Source organism: Atta cephalotes, assembly GCF_000143395.1.
Source record: "Atta cephalotes unplaced genomic scaffold scaffold00022, whole genome shotgun sequence".
NCBI classification, from domain to species: domain Eukaryota; kingdom Metazoa; phylum Arthropoda; class Insecta; order Hymenoptera; family Formicidae; genus Atta; species Atta cephalotes.
This window is the reverse complement of record NW_012130086.1, coordinates 1,329,284-1,347,788: the sequence shown is the minus strand read 5'-3', so window position 1 is coordinate 1,347,788 and position 18,505 is coordinate 1,329,284. Positions and strand designations below refer to the sequence as shown.

Here is an 18,505-nt window from a genome sequence, read left to right as displayed (position 1 = left end):
TAAATTAAATAATAAATTAATATATATATATATATATATATATCTTTCCATTAATAAATTATATTTCATTAAAATAAAGAATAATTAAAATGCAATTTATGCCTTACTTTTCCAAAGAAAGAAAAACCAAGTTAACTGAGATTTATAGTTGTCTATTAATTCATCAGAAAAAGTCTGGAATATTTTACAGATTTATTCTATTCAATACAAATGGCAGCACATATAAAAAAATGTAATTTAGCTGGATAAAAAGATTTATGTAAATTTTCGCTTTTGAAATATCATCATCATCCGGTATATATATATATAATGCAGTGAACCAGAAATGTTAAAAGCAACATACCATATTCAGCGTCATACGGTCTATCTCGTGTTTATCCTTGGTGTTTAAGTGCCTGAACGGACTACGTCCCATTAAGAGCTTGAATATTACGCAACCGAAGGAAAACCAATCCGCACTCGAATCGTATGGAGTGTTTTTCGCAATCACCTCCGGCGCCATGTATCCATGCGTGCCGCTGTTAGCATGAATGAAAAGTATTATATATTCAGAGCATTGCGTTACACGTGGAAAAATTCGATTGAATTTCAGATATATATACATACACGCTTGAGTGCGGCCTTTTTTTTAAGAAATCGACTGCCAATCCCAGATCCGATATCCTAATGTGACCATGTTCGTCCAGCAATATATTCGCGGGCTTCAAATCACGGTAAACGATGTACCTGCTATGCATGTGTTCCAGACCGAGGAGCATTTCCGCGGCGTAGAATTTCACTTCCGGCTCGGTAAAGATTCCGCGTTGGTTTAGATGATAATGCAGATCACCACCGTTCATCAAATCCAATATGAAGCACAATTTGTCAACGGTGTGAAATGCATACGTCATGCATACTATGAATGGGCAATCCATCTGCGATGACAATGCTTTTTTATGTCACATCTGACTAGCGTCATCGTGATTTAAATTTGAAGGCATTGTTTATGATAAAAGAGAAAAAAAAACAAGTCTCTTACCCCGGTGCTGACTATCGAAAGCATCGTTCTCTCATTGAGAGCCAACGTTTCACCTTGCTTCATTTTAATACGTTTTTTATCTAGACATTTCATGGCATACATCTTGCCAGTGTCCGCTTTCCGGCAACCATACACCTCGCCGAAGCCGCCCCTGCCTATTATTCGATGCACGCTGAAGTCGTTCATCGTCAGCTGTAATTTCCGTTATAAAACGCGTGATAATTTAATCTTGAAAATTCCATTCGTGAAAAAGGGAGAACAAAATGAAATAAATATTAATTTATCTGTACCTGGATATTTAACTCTAAGTTTTTCCATTGGCAGAAACGGGTGTATTTATCGCTAGAAACATACAATTTTTCTTTTAATCACAAATTATCACGTCATACAAGTTTATTTGTAAAAAAAACTGTCAGAATGTCATTTGTACCTTTCCAAAAATTTCTGAAACGGTTCCCCTCGCAAATGATTAAATATTTCCTCGATGTACGGCTACAAAAATAAAAGAAATTTCATTTATCACGAATAATATCGATTAGGTAGGCGCAATCGCGTAGATAAGGTCACAAGACAATGACCTACCTCAAATAAGTCAACTGGGACTTCATTTTTCATAAGATATTTGTGCACATGAGCTACCGCCTCTTGCGAATATTCCTGCAAAAGATAGACACGTCGCCATTCATTAAAAAATAATATATGTACATATAAAGAAAAAATGGAAAGAGAAAATTCTTCTCCAGTTATTATTACGGAACAAAATAGAATTCGCGATGTGTGTCTATATATATATATATATATATATGTATATATATATATATACACATACATATATATATACATATATATATATACATACATACATATATATATACATACATATATATACTTACATGAGAATGCGACAGTAATTCTTTCATAATGTAATTATCGTAGATTTCACGGGCAAGTTTTCTCCTTTCTTCCGGACATTCGAGCTTCTCGTATGCCTTGATCTACAATACACAAATAAACATTCCTTTATGCAATCGGGCTAGCAGTGTGTGATATATATGCGACGCTACTGGAATTTAACTATATATATGTAGTGTATGCGGGCTAAAAAACACGAACCTCTTCGTAAAACCTAAGTTGCGGAATCGGTTCCTCCGCTACAGTCTCGCAGAAGTCTTTGAATAAAAGGTAACCTGGAAGTACATGTTTGCTTGACATCGGCGAACTTTCAGTAAATTATCACAGCTCTCGCTACATTTAATGCCGTTTCACTACTTTTGCGGAAAAAAAATAATATAACTGGTGTGACAGAGAAACGAATCATCCGTGTAAATTGGCGCGGTCCCGCCAAAGGGATCAGGTTTTTCCAGGTCATCTCAAGCCGGTGATCAAATGGCACATTTTGTTTTGTGACGGGGAATCGAATGTACATTATTCGATTATATTATTGATGATTAATTTGGGAGATAATATTTAATTGATGCTTGAAATTGAATAATGCTTTACGAACAATAGAACGTAATTAGCAATTCGTAAACGAGACTGTCGATTACATTGGAGGATTGGCTTCAGTAAAATTTTTTTGCATGGACGAATATTTGCGTTGTCGCGTTATGTTGAAAATCTCCGAAATTCACGACGCGAAACAAGTTGCAAGAATTAATCGACAAGTCACGACTGTATTTATCTACATGAATAATATACGCATTTCGTATGATTGTGTTGAATGAAGAGAACGAGAGAGAGAGAGAGAGAGAGAGAAAGAGAGAATGAAAGAGAAGGAGAGGTAATGCCGATATCTGAAGTCTATATATAATTGGATTGTACAGAACAGAGAGATAAAAATGCAAACGTTGAGAGAAGATTCTTCTCGCTGCGCAATTAGATTGGATGAGTTGGGCGAATTTATTGGGCAATTTTACGAACTAAATCTAAGCCTCTCCCTTTGTCTTTGATCTCATCAAAGAACGGAGGGACGAGAGAGTGATGAACGAAGGGCGGACTATCGAAGCGATAGTTTACTCACCTAACATTTGATTAAATATTTTGTCGAAGTTTACTTCATTATTCTTCTCCAGATATCTGTGCATGACGCTCCGAACACTGAAACAGAAAGGATCGATTTTTCTCATCAGCAATGGTTTATCGTGCGATGATGTCCTTTCCAAGAGACCGATAAAAGCGCAGAAGAGAAAATACAAGCGAATATGTCGCGTTAAGATATTTCCATTTGAAAACCCGAGGGGACCCGGAGATCCCTGAAATTTCCGGAGAGATTCTGAGCTGGGAGTCGGCAAACCCGATCAGTTATTCCATCAAGCGTCGTCGTCGACGTAAATCTATCGAAAATGTACTCGGCACATTTCGCGGGGAATATATTAGCGTGCTCGGTGACTCGAAATCCCGATTTCCATCATCGTCGCTGCGCCTACATCACGAGATTGATCAATATGGAAAACGGCGGAATTGCCGTTATAACTCATCGATACAGTTCGACCCGGCACGAACATGAAGAGCGCGGGGACTCGCGCTCGAATGACAAAGCTACCTCCACAGATACCGAGAAGATAATAGCCAATTTGACAAAATACAACGCGCACCTATTTCCTCTTCAATTATCCAAATGATCTGCAGTGTACATGTGTCACGCAAGAGCACGTGGGCGTTTAAAGTACAAGAGAGTTCATTCCGCATATCACAGAGCTAATAAATAATTAAAATCGCGCATGCCTTCTTATTATCTCGGATATTTTTTACTGAAATGTCAAACCATTATAAATATTACATTAATCAAGGAGATACCATAATATGTGACATATAAGATTTATATGCTGCAGTAACTTTTCAATGTGAGCGATTGACAATTAGTGCTTTCCAGCAATAGAGACACAGAGATGATACAGTGTAATACAGTGAATTATTATATCCTTGTCATTTACTAATGATAAACAAAGATGATATGATATTATCACACTGTATCATTTGTTGGAAAGCACTCAATAAGATGAAGATTCTTGTTCTCCAGGCAACGTCTCTCAGAAACCGGTTCAGCAAAAATCGTACACTATGAGCTCGACAATCTTTATCAATCGTTCAATCGACGAGGATTCAAAATTTAATTCCAAAGTTTTAATCCGGCTGACATAAGCATGAGTGCTTACAAATATCTGATGAAAAAAAAGAACGCTTGCAGTATCCCGATTTTACTTTTAATGACAGTTCGTTATGTTATCGTTGCGTAGGTTTTTTATCGTGTATAATATCTGTGCAATAACAATATAATTATTTCGAAACTATCATTCGAAGTTACAAAATAGAAATATAGATTCAATCACAGTATATCGAGTCACAAATTGAGCATCATAAACTGCCTATCGCATACAGCATTACGGTTAATTGTTTCGATTCGATGGATGCAACGCGCGAAGATGCATCCACACACTGAGAAAAATTTGTATTTGTAACAATGTAATTACATGTTACTATATAATTATGATTATTACTGCTATAATATAATGTAAGTAATAATAATTATGTATATAGTTATGTCAAATATATTTAATTGGCAACTGAAAATAACTATAATTATAGTTATTATTACTACAAAATTGATTGCAATTTCTATAAATTATAGTAATTTCAATGATTTTTGTAGTAATTTCGATATTTATTATAATTATTGTCATTTTCGATTGTCAAATATATATATACATATACACACGCACACATATATATTTTGTTGATAAAACTATAAATAGTTATTGTTAGGTGCTAAATTTAAAGTAATAATAATTACAGTTATAATATGTAATTATAATTACAAATACTAAAAATTTTTCTCTCAGTGCAACGCAACTCAGTTACTTAGTAGCGGCTATTTCAGTCAAACTCGAGAGTGACCAAGTGATTGAAAAAGTAGATTAAGCTGGAAAGAGCGAACAAACCTACCTGCGATAACAAAAACGTAATCGATGACTCTTGAAGAGATAACATCGAAGGGTGCGTTCATGAAGAATACATTTTTCGAGGTGTACGTCTTATATGACGATATTTCTTGTGATGAATTATTTTTCATGCATGATCTACATTAGGAAATATAAGGTAAATTGCGATTATTTCAGGTTATTCTACTTTACGAAAAAATGTAAGAAAATTAAATATTTCATCTTTATTTTTAACGACATTAAAGTTAACGTTATTATATGTTATTAGATTTAATATTTTCTTCTTTTATACAAAATAAATAACATTTTTGATTATCAAAGGAAATCTTATAATAATTTTTGAATATTTTATACATTTCGTCTTTGTGCTTATAAATCACGCGTCAATTATTAATCGGTTTTGAAAAATAGATATTATGCCAAAAGAGAGAACGTAATATCTTCAAATTAAGAATTAATTTAATATTATTGATTATACTAATGCAAGCATTTTATAAATCCACAAAAAACATTTGCCTAATTTATTTCCTCCTAACAATAACTGACGATCAAACGACTGTCGAAATTACTTTGTCATCAGAAATAATAGAAATGCCTTATGTCGATTCACACATTACAAGAATTGGGAATTTTTACGATCATTTTTATCAATAATTAATCGCATTTGTATCATCATTATTCATTCGATCTTCTGTGGACATCGATTTTTCGCTTCTCCATTCGACTTTACCTTTCCGTACGCCTTTTTAACTTGGCGAACAGATAATTGAGTTCGCGACGATACAGATAATTGAGTTCCACCTACTATGAATTTCTTATTTACGCAATAGAGAGAGGAGGCTGGTCACCATAGAGATCCCAAGAGAACTGATTTCTCGCGCTAAATTATATACAATATATACACTCAAAGTCGTCAAACTAATCAGCCAGCATGGATTTTTAATTTCATGATCGCACAATACTAAAAAAAAAAAAAAAAAAGATAGAGTTTCGAAAGTTGCAAGGAGTTATTATGTAAAGCGGCTACTTATAAAACAAATATTAAAATTTATTCTCGAACGCGCTTCTCGTCACAGCATGTCAACTTTTATTTCATGCTGACGTAAAAGCGTTTTATCATTTTTATTATCACTTGTTCGATTCTGTAATCTCTATAGTCGCGCGATTATTCACCGCTAAATTAATATTGCGATTTACTGTGTTATTACGGAAATAGCCAAAATAGCAACTCGAGAAACTTTGGAACATTTACAGATGAGACGTGTAATCGCTCGCTTTAGTTATACTATAATGATCAATTGGAGAATGGATGAAGTTTTAATTTCTCCAATCTTGTTTGCGGCGGTAAAAGCGAAGTGTATTAGCCAATGAACTTCCGTCGAAGGGCGATAGTTTTTCTCTTCGTGAGACGCTGCCATAAATCTGGCGGGATTTAATATCGACGCTGCCAATTTCGCGTCCCAATATACAGTTCATTGTTGGAAGTACGACGACGAATCTGACAAAAGAAATGTTGAGGGAGACGAATGAAGAAGCTTGCACAAGGACAAGATTTCAAAGAACCTTATCAACAAAAAAAAAACATCCACGTATGTCTCTTTTTGAATGTGTTATATTTAATCGTTTTATTCGATTTTATATACGAAGGAATGAAGTTTCAAGTGTCTTGAGAGTGTTGATGAAGTTTCATTTCCTGTGACTAATTGAAGCTATAAAAAGAAAAGGAATGTGAATAAACATGAAACATCTGGGTCCTTGGCATTTTAAAAGTGTCTCCATTATACTGGTCTTATAAAGGTAGAACGGCGTAAACACGACAATTAAGTGACGGAGCTCAAGAATAAAAGACGCAGTTGGACGTAAAATTTGATTAGGGTTAATTTCTGATAAAAGAAGGAGGAAGGGAGATTAATCCATAGTAGATGGAGCACCGAATATCAAGCGAGAATGAATGAGCTTTGCAACCGACCAAAATAAATCCGTGTTTTCACCAATTTGTTGGAGTGCCGCCAGACATCGCATACATCCAGAAACGGACAAATTTTTACCCGTTTGATCTGTGCTCGATCGACGCGATGAAATCCAAATCGAGCACAATGTTACAGGATTAAAAAAGACACAAGAATGGTAGTTACATAAATCTATCCGAACGCGAAATCTAAATTAATTCGAATTGCTCGAAGCGATTGCAAGAAAAAAATATACATGTAAAAATAGAAACAAGAGAAATTTTCTTATTGTTAACTAAGTGCCAAAAAATGCCAAAATATTTCAAAAAAGTTTAAAATAATTGTTCGAGTTTAAGTTGATTAGTCTCTTTTATGTCTTTTCGAATTTTAACTCGCGTCAAGTAAAACACTTAGCATAAAGTTCCGTATAAAACTTGAGAGAATGACTTTGATCATTATTTTACAGAAATCAATTAAAAGTTTTAGCTTTAAATTATTCAATGGAAAAACGGATAGGATTGACTACAATTCTCTACGAAATATAAAATCTAAGAAAGTGTCTCAAAACAAGCTTTATGTGAAATTCTTCCACTGAGAATCACAATAACCACGACGTCTTATAAATGTCAAATCAAACCCGGATTCGCAGAATTCATCTATCGAACCACTTCATCATTTTAGTCGAGCGTTTCTTGGCAATCGCACGATTATAAAGGCAGGGCACATATTATGGAATTGTTTCCAGTGGATTCCAATCGGGATTATTCCATTTTTCCTAGAAAACATAATAGAAACCTATACAAAATTGGTTAAATTAATCTGAAAAACATTAGCCTAAAAATATAACAATCAGATTGTTTAGTAAAATATAAACGATCCATACTTTTGATTAAAATAACCTGACAAATTTTGTTGCATTTATTACGATAATCAGACATTTGGTTGCATGAATTTAAATGAAAATAATAAAACTTTCTCAGTTGAAATCTTAGATTAATTAGATTAATTATAATAATTATAAATATAATGTGTACCATATAATGTGTACAGAATATTTGATTATTAATAATTAGAAATTCTGTTTATTGGATGAATGCAAAACTTTGTACGTTATTAAAACTCAAGCAGTAATTTTTATCCGTAAAGTTGACTGGCCCAACTTCTAAAAAAATTAACTTTCTATAGCTCATTCGTTTGCACATTGTTTGTACGTGAATTCAGTTGCATTTTCAGTTGCACACTTCTGATAAAAAAGTTATTAAGAACAATTTTAGACGGAGAAGAGGGAGGGGGGGGGGGGGCTAATTTCACACTAGGCCTCCAATCACGAGCAAATTAGATGGAATTAGTTTCAATCGATAGATTTTCGTGTGTATATTCCGAAATAAGTCGATTTTTCGTTTGCACCTTTAGTTAATGCTATTAACAATTACAGTTTCATGGACGGTGGATTCGGATAGATAGATTTAAATCGCAGTTACTATACTTAAAATAGTATGAATCGATAGGTTTTTATTTGCATATTACGAATCAATTCTTCGTTTGCATATCTTTAGTTAAAAAGTTACCATATTCAAACCTATCTACCTAAATCGAATTTTCCTCAAAACTTTAATTGTTAATAACTTTTTAATTAAAGGTGTGCAATCGAAAATCAACTTGTTTCGGAATGTACAAACAAAAGGCTATAGATTCATTTCATTCCATTTTTGAGCATAGTAACTGCAATTTAAATCTATCTGCATGAATTTATCGTTCACTTTAATCGTTAATAGCATTAACTTGTTGTTATTATAAATTTTCATTTAGAAAACTATAATATTTTCATCAAAATTTAATTTGCTTAATTTCAAATAAATCTTATTAATTCAATTATAATTGTTTTTTTTTCCATAAGAGACTAATTGAACAATTCAGAATTGTTCCATTCCGAATAATTTCATAATACGAGATCTCATTATCCTAACCGACACTGTCGACACCCCAATAATGGCGATACGAGGATTTTCGTAACTACGGCCGGCATCTCGCTCAATTAGCACGTAATTTGATTTTGAATGGTAGTCATACCGTTACCGGCCAACCGATCGTTAGCTTTTGGTTTGTGTCGAAATCGCTGCGCCAAAACCGCATAAACCGCGCTAGCTGGCGTATTTCTGCTCACGCCTCAAAAATCAAACCGAAATCTCCCCAACATGCGTCACAGTAAACGTTGCTGGAAGTAGAAGAAGTTTATTGAAACGAGATTGCCCGCTCAAGCTGGCTAAGCAAGTCATAAAGCCAAGTTGCAACGCGGCCGTTTACTTATTTTTATAAAGTATACATCCAAGACGCGCAAATGTCGCGCACTCATTCCTTTGGATGAGTGTATTTACATCAATCAAAAGAATCCATTTTTTTCTTTCCGCAGCAACGTGAATAAAATTAATTATCGGCATGTCAATTATGAGAAAAGTGTTCTACTGACGTTTCCTTCTTCAATTTTATTTATGAGAAAAAACCAAAATGAAATGTACCGTCACATAGCTTTGTCAATACTGTTTCAGTAATTATAATTAATACATAAACATTTGTACATTTTCGTCGACGTCCAAATCGGTCTCTCTTCTGTTGAATTCTTAATTGCTGCTTTGCTGCAATAAAAAATCGAATTCAGAGCTTTCTTCTTTTAACAAATTTTTTGTTATTATCATCAAATTTACATCGTTTCAGAGACAACGTATTATTTCAGTAATTATAATTAATATATAAATATTTGTACACTTTTATCTTTTGCTATAAATTTTTGTTGCTTCGTTGCAATAAAAAATCAAATTCAAAGCTTTCTCCAATTTGACCGACCACAAATATTATTAATATCGCCAAAATTTATGATCAAGATTGCAAACTCTCGAGAAAGTACTAATCTGCAAACTGCTCGACTCGCGTTATGCAACAATAAATTAAGGAAGCCACATTTGACCTTTTTACGTGCTCAGAGACGGAGATCTTTAACGCTCAACTACATCATACCATATTTTAAACGTGCACAACGCATTTCCAGAACGAGAGGTCCATTTATTATATCAAGAAAGAAATCACTCTTGATGTGGTACGAAGACAGACAGAATGCTCTCCGAAGCCAACTCGATTTGACAAAATCATTTATCCTCGACTTGCATAACGCGATCTGGTTGCAGTCGGGCGTGAAAGCTCGTCGGTATATATTAATCATTCTCAAAATTGCTTCTTAGGCTAATCGAACGCAGTTAAAATTGCGTAAACAAATGAGTGAGCTCACAAGAGAAAGAGTGAGAGAGGGAGGGGGAGGGGAGGGTACTTAGACTGTGCTTAAACTCCGGTATTTTCATCAATGGACCGCTACTATCCGTTTCCACTCTGCTACCGTTGTATTCTGCAAGCAATTTGACGAGACGGGAAAATTACACTTTGTCCGTAAAAGAGGCTCCGGATTAACGAACGAGTACTCGAGTAAACGTTCTCGAGTATCCTTTTAAGATCCGTGTTGGAAAAGCGGATTCACCCCGGCGGCTCTTACGGAGTCTTTCTCTCGGAGCTTCAATCTCCCGTGCTACTATTCCCCATCTTTTTCCTCAATTTGATGGCAATCTCCTTTTTTCCAATGTGAATAGGGTAGTTTTGCGGCTGCCATTCAGGCAGCTGAACGCGATAAAAGGCGATAATTAATGCATATAGCACCGGACGGGTATCCTATTATTTACGGCGACAGTTATACGCAAATGTAAGCGCGGCGGTGAAAAGATACGTAATTGTATAGCTGTCAAAAATGGCATTTCATGATAGTGCGAGACTCGTCAATCCTCGCAGAGAGAATACATTCGATTTCTGAATACATTTATTCGTTTATATATAATATTAAACTTGATATTTACTTTTTGTTTCCCGTATTCAAGCATTATACAATAAATAACGAAAAGACTTTATCAGTCTAAGGATTTTCGTAATGCTTAAATAATATTTCAATATGAATTTATATACATATCCAGTTCTACAAGTTTTTGCGCGTTGAAATTATTATCTTCAAACACAATTTTAAAGTAATAATGTCATAAATTAAATTGCCAAACAATTTAGTAATATTGATATTAATAAGCATCTTTGATGCTAATAATCAAATATTATAATTTGCTGTAATGAGTTCGAAGTGCCCTTCAATTTTATGCTACATAAATAAAATGCTGACTATGTCACAGACTTTCGTATTGAAAATGTTTTTATTTGCAAAGTTACATATTTCAGTATATCTAAAAGTTATGAGACAGGAAACGAGAAGTATATATGAAGTTCGAAAGTATAAGAGTTAAAAAAATTTCTTCGAGCATCCAAGAAGAATTACCCATTACGGTTAAAGCACGTATGTCTCTCAGACATAATTACTTAATTTATAGCGAGAGTTTACAATAACGCTCGGGACTCGCGAGATGATCTCGTTTATTTACTTCTAAAAGCTGTTTTTACAATCGAGACGTTTTTATTATGACACGAGACTAGAGGCGACGCGTTTGCCCGGCTCGTTGATTGCTACCTTTAATTACATCCAGGACCGCAGCTTCTCCGATATATGTCCTTCCGAGAGAAGCTGCAGCTTCTTTTTCCTCATGTCTGTCCGGAATTATTCCCTTCCGCGCGTGAAAACGGGATAGCAGTTATCCGTTCTGAATACCAAGAGAAGAGCGAGTGGCCCAGTATTTTATCGATTCCACCTGAGCCAATCAACGATTAACCGATCCCGTCCGACGACACTGATGGATAACGCCAATATCGTCGCGCTTGAATCCTTTCAACAAGAGAACCACACTCCAACAGATAAAACTTTATTTACGGAATATATATATATATATATATAATTGAACTAGAACATATGTGGTAGGAAAAAGGAATTTGTTGTGGGAGCCAATGGAGGATTAATGTGGCGATAGATTGATAAATCCTCTCGAACTAATACGCTTATGGTTCCCCTCGTCATAATAATCCGGGGATTTATAGAAAGCCGTTTTGCGAATTAGAGAATTTGCAAATTAAAAGAATTTAAAGAGAAAAAGAAAGAAACATCAGTACATCAATGATACGAACAGAAGGAGAAACAACAAACAAAAATGGCGAGAGAGAAAGAGAGAGGGGGGAGGGAGGGGGAGGGGAGAGAGAGAGAGAGAACAGAGAGCAAACTTTATCAAGTCAATACTAACAATGATTTAACTATTTGCCGCGAAACAATAAGATACTTCGTTTCGCATTCGTACTTTCTCGACAACATTCTCATATTGTCATTTTGATCATTTTAAAAATTAATTACTACAGCAAAATGCTCGATCGCTTGTGAAAATCGCGACGTTTTTCATCAAAAATAAGGGAGAAGGAGAGAAAAAAAGACAGAGAAAAAGAAGTACAGAGAAAACAAAGTTTACATTTGCACAGTAATACGCAATTTCGGTATCTTCGAGCTACGTATATTTTTTTTTCTGTAAACATATACCAGAAAATTTACCATGATTGCTCCACCTAGCGTACGCAGAATCGCGCTGTAGGATATCGAATACCAAGCTGTATTGACGCGATCGCTTATATGTATTTCACGCGGGAGCAAAGACGGCAGTTAATCAAAGTCGAAAATTGAGTTGTTCCCAGCTTCTACTATATTAGACATAACGATGATACGTGCCGTATCATACGATACCGCATTATATTTTATAGTTCAAGGATGTACGGTACGCACGAACGCGAAGTGTCCCTCGGTGTTTCCGAGGTATCAGTCTCCGTGAAATGTCGAACGTAAAAGCGTTGAGAGAATGAGCTCGTAAGAAAGTTAAAGGCTGTGGAAAGGCTGTGGCCGGCCATCCTCTCGCAAACTTGATAGATAATATAACCACATTATCTATTCAAGAAAAAAATGTATTTTTTCTTTTTGTGCGAAATTCTCTGTTAACCTTTAAGCAGATAATAGCAGCGTAGCTACAGAACACCACATTTCCTTTGATTTCTTTAAAATCTTATTCTGGAAAAGGAAAAGATGTAGAGAAGATGCAATTTTTTTTTAATCTTGTTCTAAAAAAGGACAATAAAAGGTATTGTTGAGATAGCGAGAAGTTTTAAAGATTGTCTACAATGGAGGTAATAAGCCGTAAAGTATGAGAAATTGATCAATCATAGTCGATTATTCTCCTCACATTCGACTGTGATTGGTTTCTTACGGCTTATCTCCACTGTATACAGACAATTCTTTAAAATTCATCATTATTCTTCTATCTATTTTCTTCATCTCATAAAGATATAACTAATGTAAATTTAACTATAATAACTATTAGAAATGTATACTAGAATAACTAGTAGAAAATATAATCATGAAATTAAACATTTTATTGAGATGTTTTGAGTCTATACGGAAAGGACATTTTTGCTAAAATATCTTAAAAATTTAATTAGATATATACATTTAAAAATAATTCTGAGCCATTAAAATAATTATATAAAACACTCAAATCGGTTGCTGGAATCAAAACTTTTTGCAATATTGCTCATCATAAAAATTGCGTAATTAGGTTGCTGCGTAATTATGTAGATAGATAGTCGAACAAAATGATTTTTTATATCTATAAGCTACATTTTTAGATACTTGAGTAAAATCATTATTTCCGTGCTTATTTATCTTTCTGTTAATTTGCGTTTCATTAAGTTTGTTTGTTTAAATATTGTTTCGAAGTCATAATTTTATGCATTCAAAAAAAGACACGTGTACGGCGAAATATCGCGTAAACTGCATATTTTTCTGCTTTACGCGATTTATGAACGCGATTCATAATTTACTGAGTTTTCTCTCGATTTTTCCCGGTCTCGGGAATTTTCTCCCCTTTAGGAATCTTATTTTACGCGACGCGCGGGTACACGATCCCTCTGCAGGTGGTTCGCAAGAGCACCTTCGCGAAATGCACTCGAAGGGCATGGTTATCCCGGTGTCTCCAGATGCGCGTTCACGCATTTTTAACTTAAGCGCCTCGTGAAGCGGCGAGGGTTATACAGCTATACGCGATACCGCTTGCGCATTAATGCTGTCATGAATAATCTCAACGTCGCCGCGGGATTTTTTTTTCCTCTTTTAATTAGCCAGCGCTGAACGAGAGGGAGAGGCTCTGCGACGTCGTCGATGACAGCGTTAACGTTGACTTATACCGGATTTACAGTCGACGTACGGTCGACTGGGTCGGTGTGACAAGTCGAGTATACTCGACCAGTGTCAACGCTTTTAGTTGGAGTTAATTTTAGTCTAATATTAGTCGACTAAGCTTCTCTCAGCGATTACTACGCTACGTAAGCTAAGCATATGACCTGGTTATAGTTTATTTGAGAAAAAAAGACCGTCGGCACACACCGGGTGTCCCCATTCGGTCGCTCAAACTCACCATCGGACGAGCCTACCGCCGCGTGCCGCACATATCTCCTCTTTCCTGATAATGTTAATAATGTTGACGAGTTGCGGATCGAAATTTTATCACGTCGATGATCGTCGAAACAAGCATGATTTACCCACGTCCGCAGACGAACGCCAACGCCCCCGTTCGAATCTCCAGTCTTTCTCAATGGCGCGATAAAATTCATGACGAATAATAGAAATCTGCTGTTCACTAAGTTACAAAGGCGTTGCAAAAATAATGAACTAAAAACAACTCGCGCACTCTGACATTTTTTAGAATATACTTATTGGAGATGTATCGGGGATCCGATCCAAGCCGTAATAATCGAAGGCTGATCAGAGAATCGGAGGCGTATATATTCTCCACGCGCATGATTTCTCGTAGAGTGTTCGAGAGGAATCCCGGCCGCTTCTGGATCGTATTTATGAGTAGGTACATTCGCGACACAATCCATAAAGTGCGACGTTACGACTTAGTTATTATGACGTGACGGTTTACGCGGAGCTCTGGATGCAAACGCGAAGGAAGTTCTATGGAAACGGTAATGGACCTTACTGGTTAATCCAAATTTAATGGTTATGGGATAGAGTGACCAAGATGATTAATCGAGTCAAAACGTAGAAACAAGATCAATATTGCATATCCCTTAACTAAGCTCTGACCTCTATTATAGCGTTTTAAAGAGAGACGATAGTAAGTGATGTGATAAACCGCGCAATTCTTAATTATCTTGGAGCTGCGAGCTTAATCTAATAGAAAAGTATGGGTTTTATTGTCAATTTTTCTTTTGAAACTTAAGCCGCACACAATATCACGTGACGTAAACTCGTTATTAGCACTGAAAGAATTTCCCATTATTCTGTCATACAAAAGTTATCTCACTTATACCAGTAATCAAAGTCGACCCGACTTTCGCGTAAACGCGTAAAAAATAAATCTGACTCAAACGATACAATCTTTTGATCGTGGCGCGACACATAAATTGCAAAAGCATCGCAGTATGTTTGAAGATGTATTCAAAAATACACTCTAAAGAATATAAATGTAGATTTAACATGCGATATTATAATTATCTATATTATATATCTATATTATAATTATTACTATGATGTCAATATTAACACCATCAAGATATGGATTTAAAACTTCTGTATGTATTAACACATCAAAGTATGAATTTAAAACTAATATTTACATCACATCATCAAGGAATTAAAACCCTCATTTATAACATTAAGGTATGTTGATGTTCCCACCCGAGTATCACACAGTTATCATTTTATTCTTTTGTTCGATTATTCGATATTAAACATGAATAAAGTAGTACCTAGGGAACATTCAGGTGAGAATGTACGCTCCCACGTGGATTTAACACCAGGGGTTTTAAATCTACACCTTTGATGGCGTTAATGCAAACATTTTAACCACACCTTGGGCGCGTCCATTCTTTCCTTCTTGTTTAAAACCTCTGGTGTTAAATCTACACCATTGACTAATATTCATACTCGGTTCTTATATTTAAGAAGCCCCTTGATCATCTTAAGTACAATCTTAAGACGTTACGAACTAATCAGAGGACCGTATTAGCATTTTAAGACATTATTTAAGACAATCTTGAAATAAAAACAAACTATGAACCGTCCCATGCACTAAAAAATCTATTTAGTTGAATCAATTAATTTCTTGTTTGGCGATGGACAAATAAATCCTTGGTTGATGCAATAAAATAATTCAGTTAAAGCACAAAATATTTGGTTATATTGTAGTATTTTACTTGTCTCTGATAAATATTGACATCTGATAAACTTGTTAAAATGTTACAATAACCAAATGTTTTGCTTCAACTGGATTATTTTATTGTATCAATCAAGGATTTTATTTATCCACATTCAAACAAGAAATAAATTGATTCACTACAAGTAAGAATTTAAAATGCCTATAACAATCGAAGCTGGATCTTAGATGCTTAAATAATTTCAATGAATTTACATACTAAATATATTATAGTAAGTAAATTGATTCAACTAATGGATTTCTCAGTTGTGTTGATGTTAATATTAACGCGGTGAGCATTACATAAACATCGTATAGTTAAATCTACGTTTATATTTTTTAGTGTGCTATACGCGATTAATTACATAGAATCATTGTTATCGCCGTTCCGTGCGCCGACGGCTTTGAAGGAATTGCTCATGAATCGACCACGCTTCGCGAACTTTGCTGCTGAATACAGTTTAGCGAACTTTCGCGAGAGAGATACCGCGTCAAACAATCGATACCCGGAGCTACTCTTCGCCGACGGCAAACCTCCGTTTGTGCAAAGGCGAGAGATACGTCGTTCAAAATGACACGACAAGAGAATCGAAATATTTCAAAATGGATTTTAAGATTCCATTAACAGACACAGCTATGTAATCCGATATTCAACATCCATTCATTCACGCACCAAGTTCGGTGTGCCAAGATACTGTTTTCTGATTAGTGAGAGAATGACTGACAGAACGATTACGCGATTCCTAGATAATCGGTTCGATCATTTCTTTCTTTTATATGAAGATCGAGAATAAAAATGAATTATACACAATTTGTCGTTGATGTAAAGAGTATGGATGGGATGTATTAATAGGATGTGTCCGGTGTGTATTTGCGCAAGGACACTTCGTGACACGCGACCTACTGATTCTATTAGCTCTTCGCGAGCGTGAAACACAGCTGAGCCATAAAATTAATTACGTAAATGAATGGATCCTAAGCATTACGAAGGAGTTTGGTCGTCAAACGCATTGCCGATGCGCTCGATTTTACGTCAATCCAGAGATAAATCGAAATGGATGCGAAGAACTGAAAAAAATTTTTCAAAAGCGGATTAATAACAATTTGAATAGTATGTTAAGAAGTGTCCTTAAAAATATACATTTCGGATTACTTCATTAGGCTATAAACTTAAGAGCAAGAGAAATGAATATGTGTGATCGGAACGTTCCGATGATTTATTATTTATGAAAAGCTAGTTTATTGAGTATATTTCCAGAACTATTGTCTATAAAAAGAACGATTTTGCTGAAGTATTTAGCAATTGGCTAGATACAGATAGATTAGTATTTATCTAGATATAGATCTAAACAGAATTTTATTGCATCATCAAAATAATTACTTAAGGACGCTCAAATTAATTGCTCCAGAATATCAACATTTTTTTTGTAGCATTGTCGTCATGCTTGAACCTCTTATATAATTATTTTAACGATCCAACATAATTATTTTAATGATTCAACATAATTATTTTGATGGTCTAACAAAATTATCTAACTAAATTTTTTAATACTTCAGCAAAATCATTCGTGTAGTAGTCTCGAGCGTCTTTCGATTTTGCGGTTTGTAAAATTTTTATGAGTCTACAATTTTAATTTTGACATATACATTTTCCGGCTATAAAAGGAAAATAAAGTAGGGAGAAAGCACGTGCTTTCGAATGACGGTTACTTGTAAAAGTTTCTGACTTTTGCTGACAGCAACCTTCGTGTTCTTCGAACACGTAATGTTTTTCCTTATTCGTCGTTTTCGGCCGCGCACATGAAAAGCTCGCTTGGTGTGGCACGTGTGAAGTTGGCACCTCATCTTTTTGCACCACAAGTTTTAATGCAAGTTCTATTTGTACCCTCAATAATTCTATATAGTTGCTAGATTTTAGAAATAGTTCGATTAATTTAACTAAAAAAATAACATTTGACAATTTAAAGTGTTAACTTCATTTTTTTCTCCAACCTTTTTCTGTACTCAGAGTGTATAAAAATTGGTAATTAATGGAATTTTCTTTCAAATCATAAATCAGTAAAACTTGAGTAATATTAACGGGAACTGCCGTCAAAAATAGCAATATTTATCATTTTTTTTGTACTTTCGAGAAGAAAATCTGCTAGATTTGCGAAATTAATACGCCGTATTTTCATTTTTGGTTTTTTAGTATAAAAAATGCGGAATTCTTTTTTTATTTTTATAGGAATTAGAACTAGAATGGAGAGAGAGAGAGAGAGAGAGAGAGAGAGAGAGAGAGAGAGAGAGAGAGACTACTAGAACTATACTATTTTATTTTTATTAATTAATAGTAATGTCGTGTACTACTACTACATATATATTAAGTTAAAAGTAATATATAGTAGTTAACGACACATT

General features: G+C 34.8%; 1 protein-coding gene across 1 annotated transcript in view; it reads right to left on the bottom strand.

The window, feature by feature from the left end:
• The window catches only part of LOC105619512 (G protein-coupled receptor kinase 1), a 23,383-nt gene that overhangs the window by 3,099 nt on the left and 1,779 nt on the right, over positions 1–18,505 (bottom strand). Inside the window, exons 2-10 of the mRNA XM_012201030.1 lie at positions 3,039–3,115; positions 2,132–2,205; positions 1,912–2,013; positions 1,601–1,675; positions 1,449–1,510; positions 1,309–1,360; positions 1,019–1,210; positions 607–914; positions 344–518 (exon numbers count right to left, since the gene is read on the bottom strand). Coding sequence (XP_012056420.1) covers positions 344–518; positions 607–914; positions 1,019–1,210; positions 1,309–1,360; positions 1,449–1,510; positions 1,601–1,675; positions 1,912–2,013; positions 2,132–2,205; positions 3,039–3,115 — 1,117 coding nt within the window. The remainder of the gene's footprint in view (positions 1–343; positions 519–606; positions 915–1,018; positions 1,211–1,308; positions 1,361–1,448; positions 1,511–1,600; positions 1,676–1,911; positions 2,014–2,131; positions 2,206–3,038; positions 3,116–18,505) is intronic.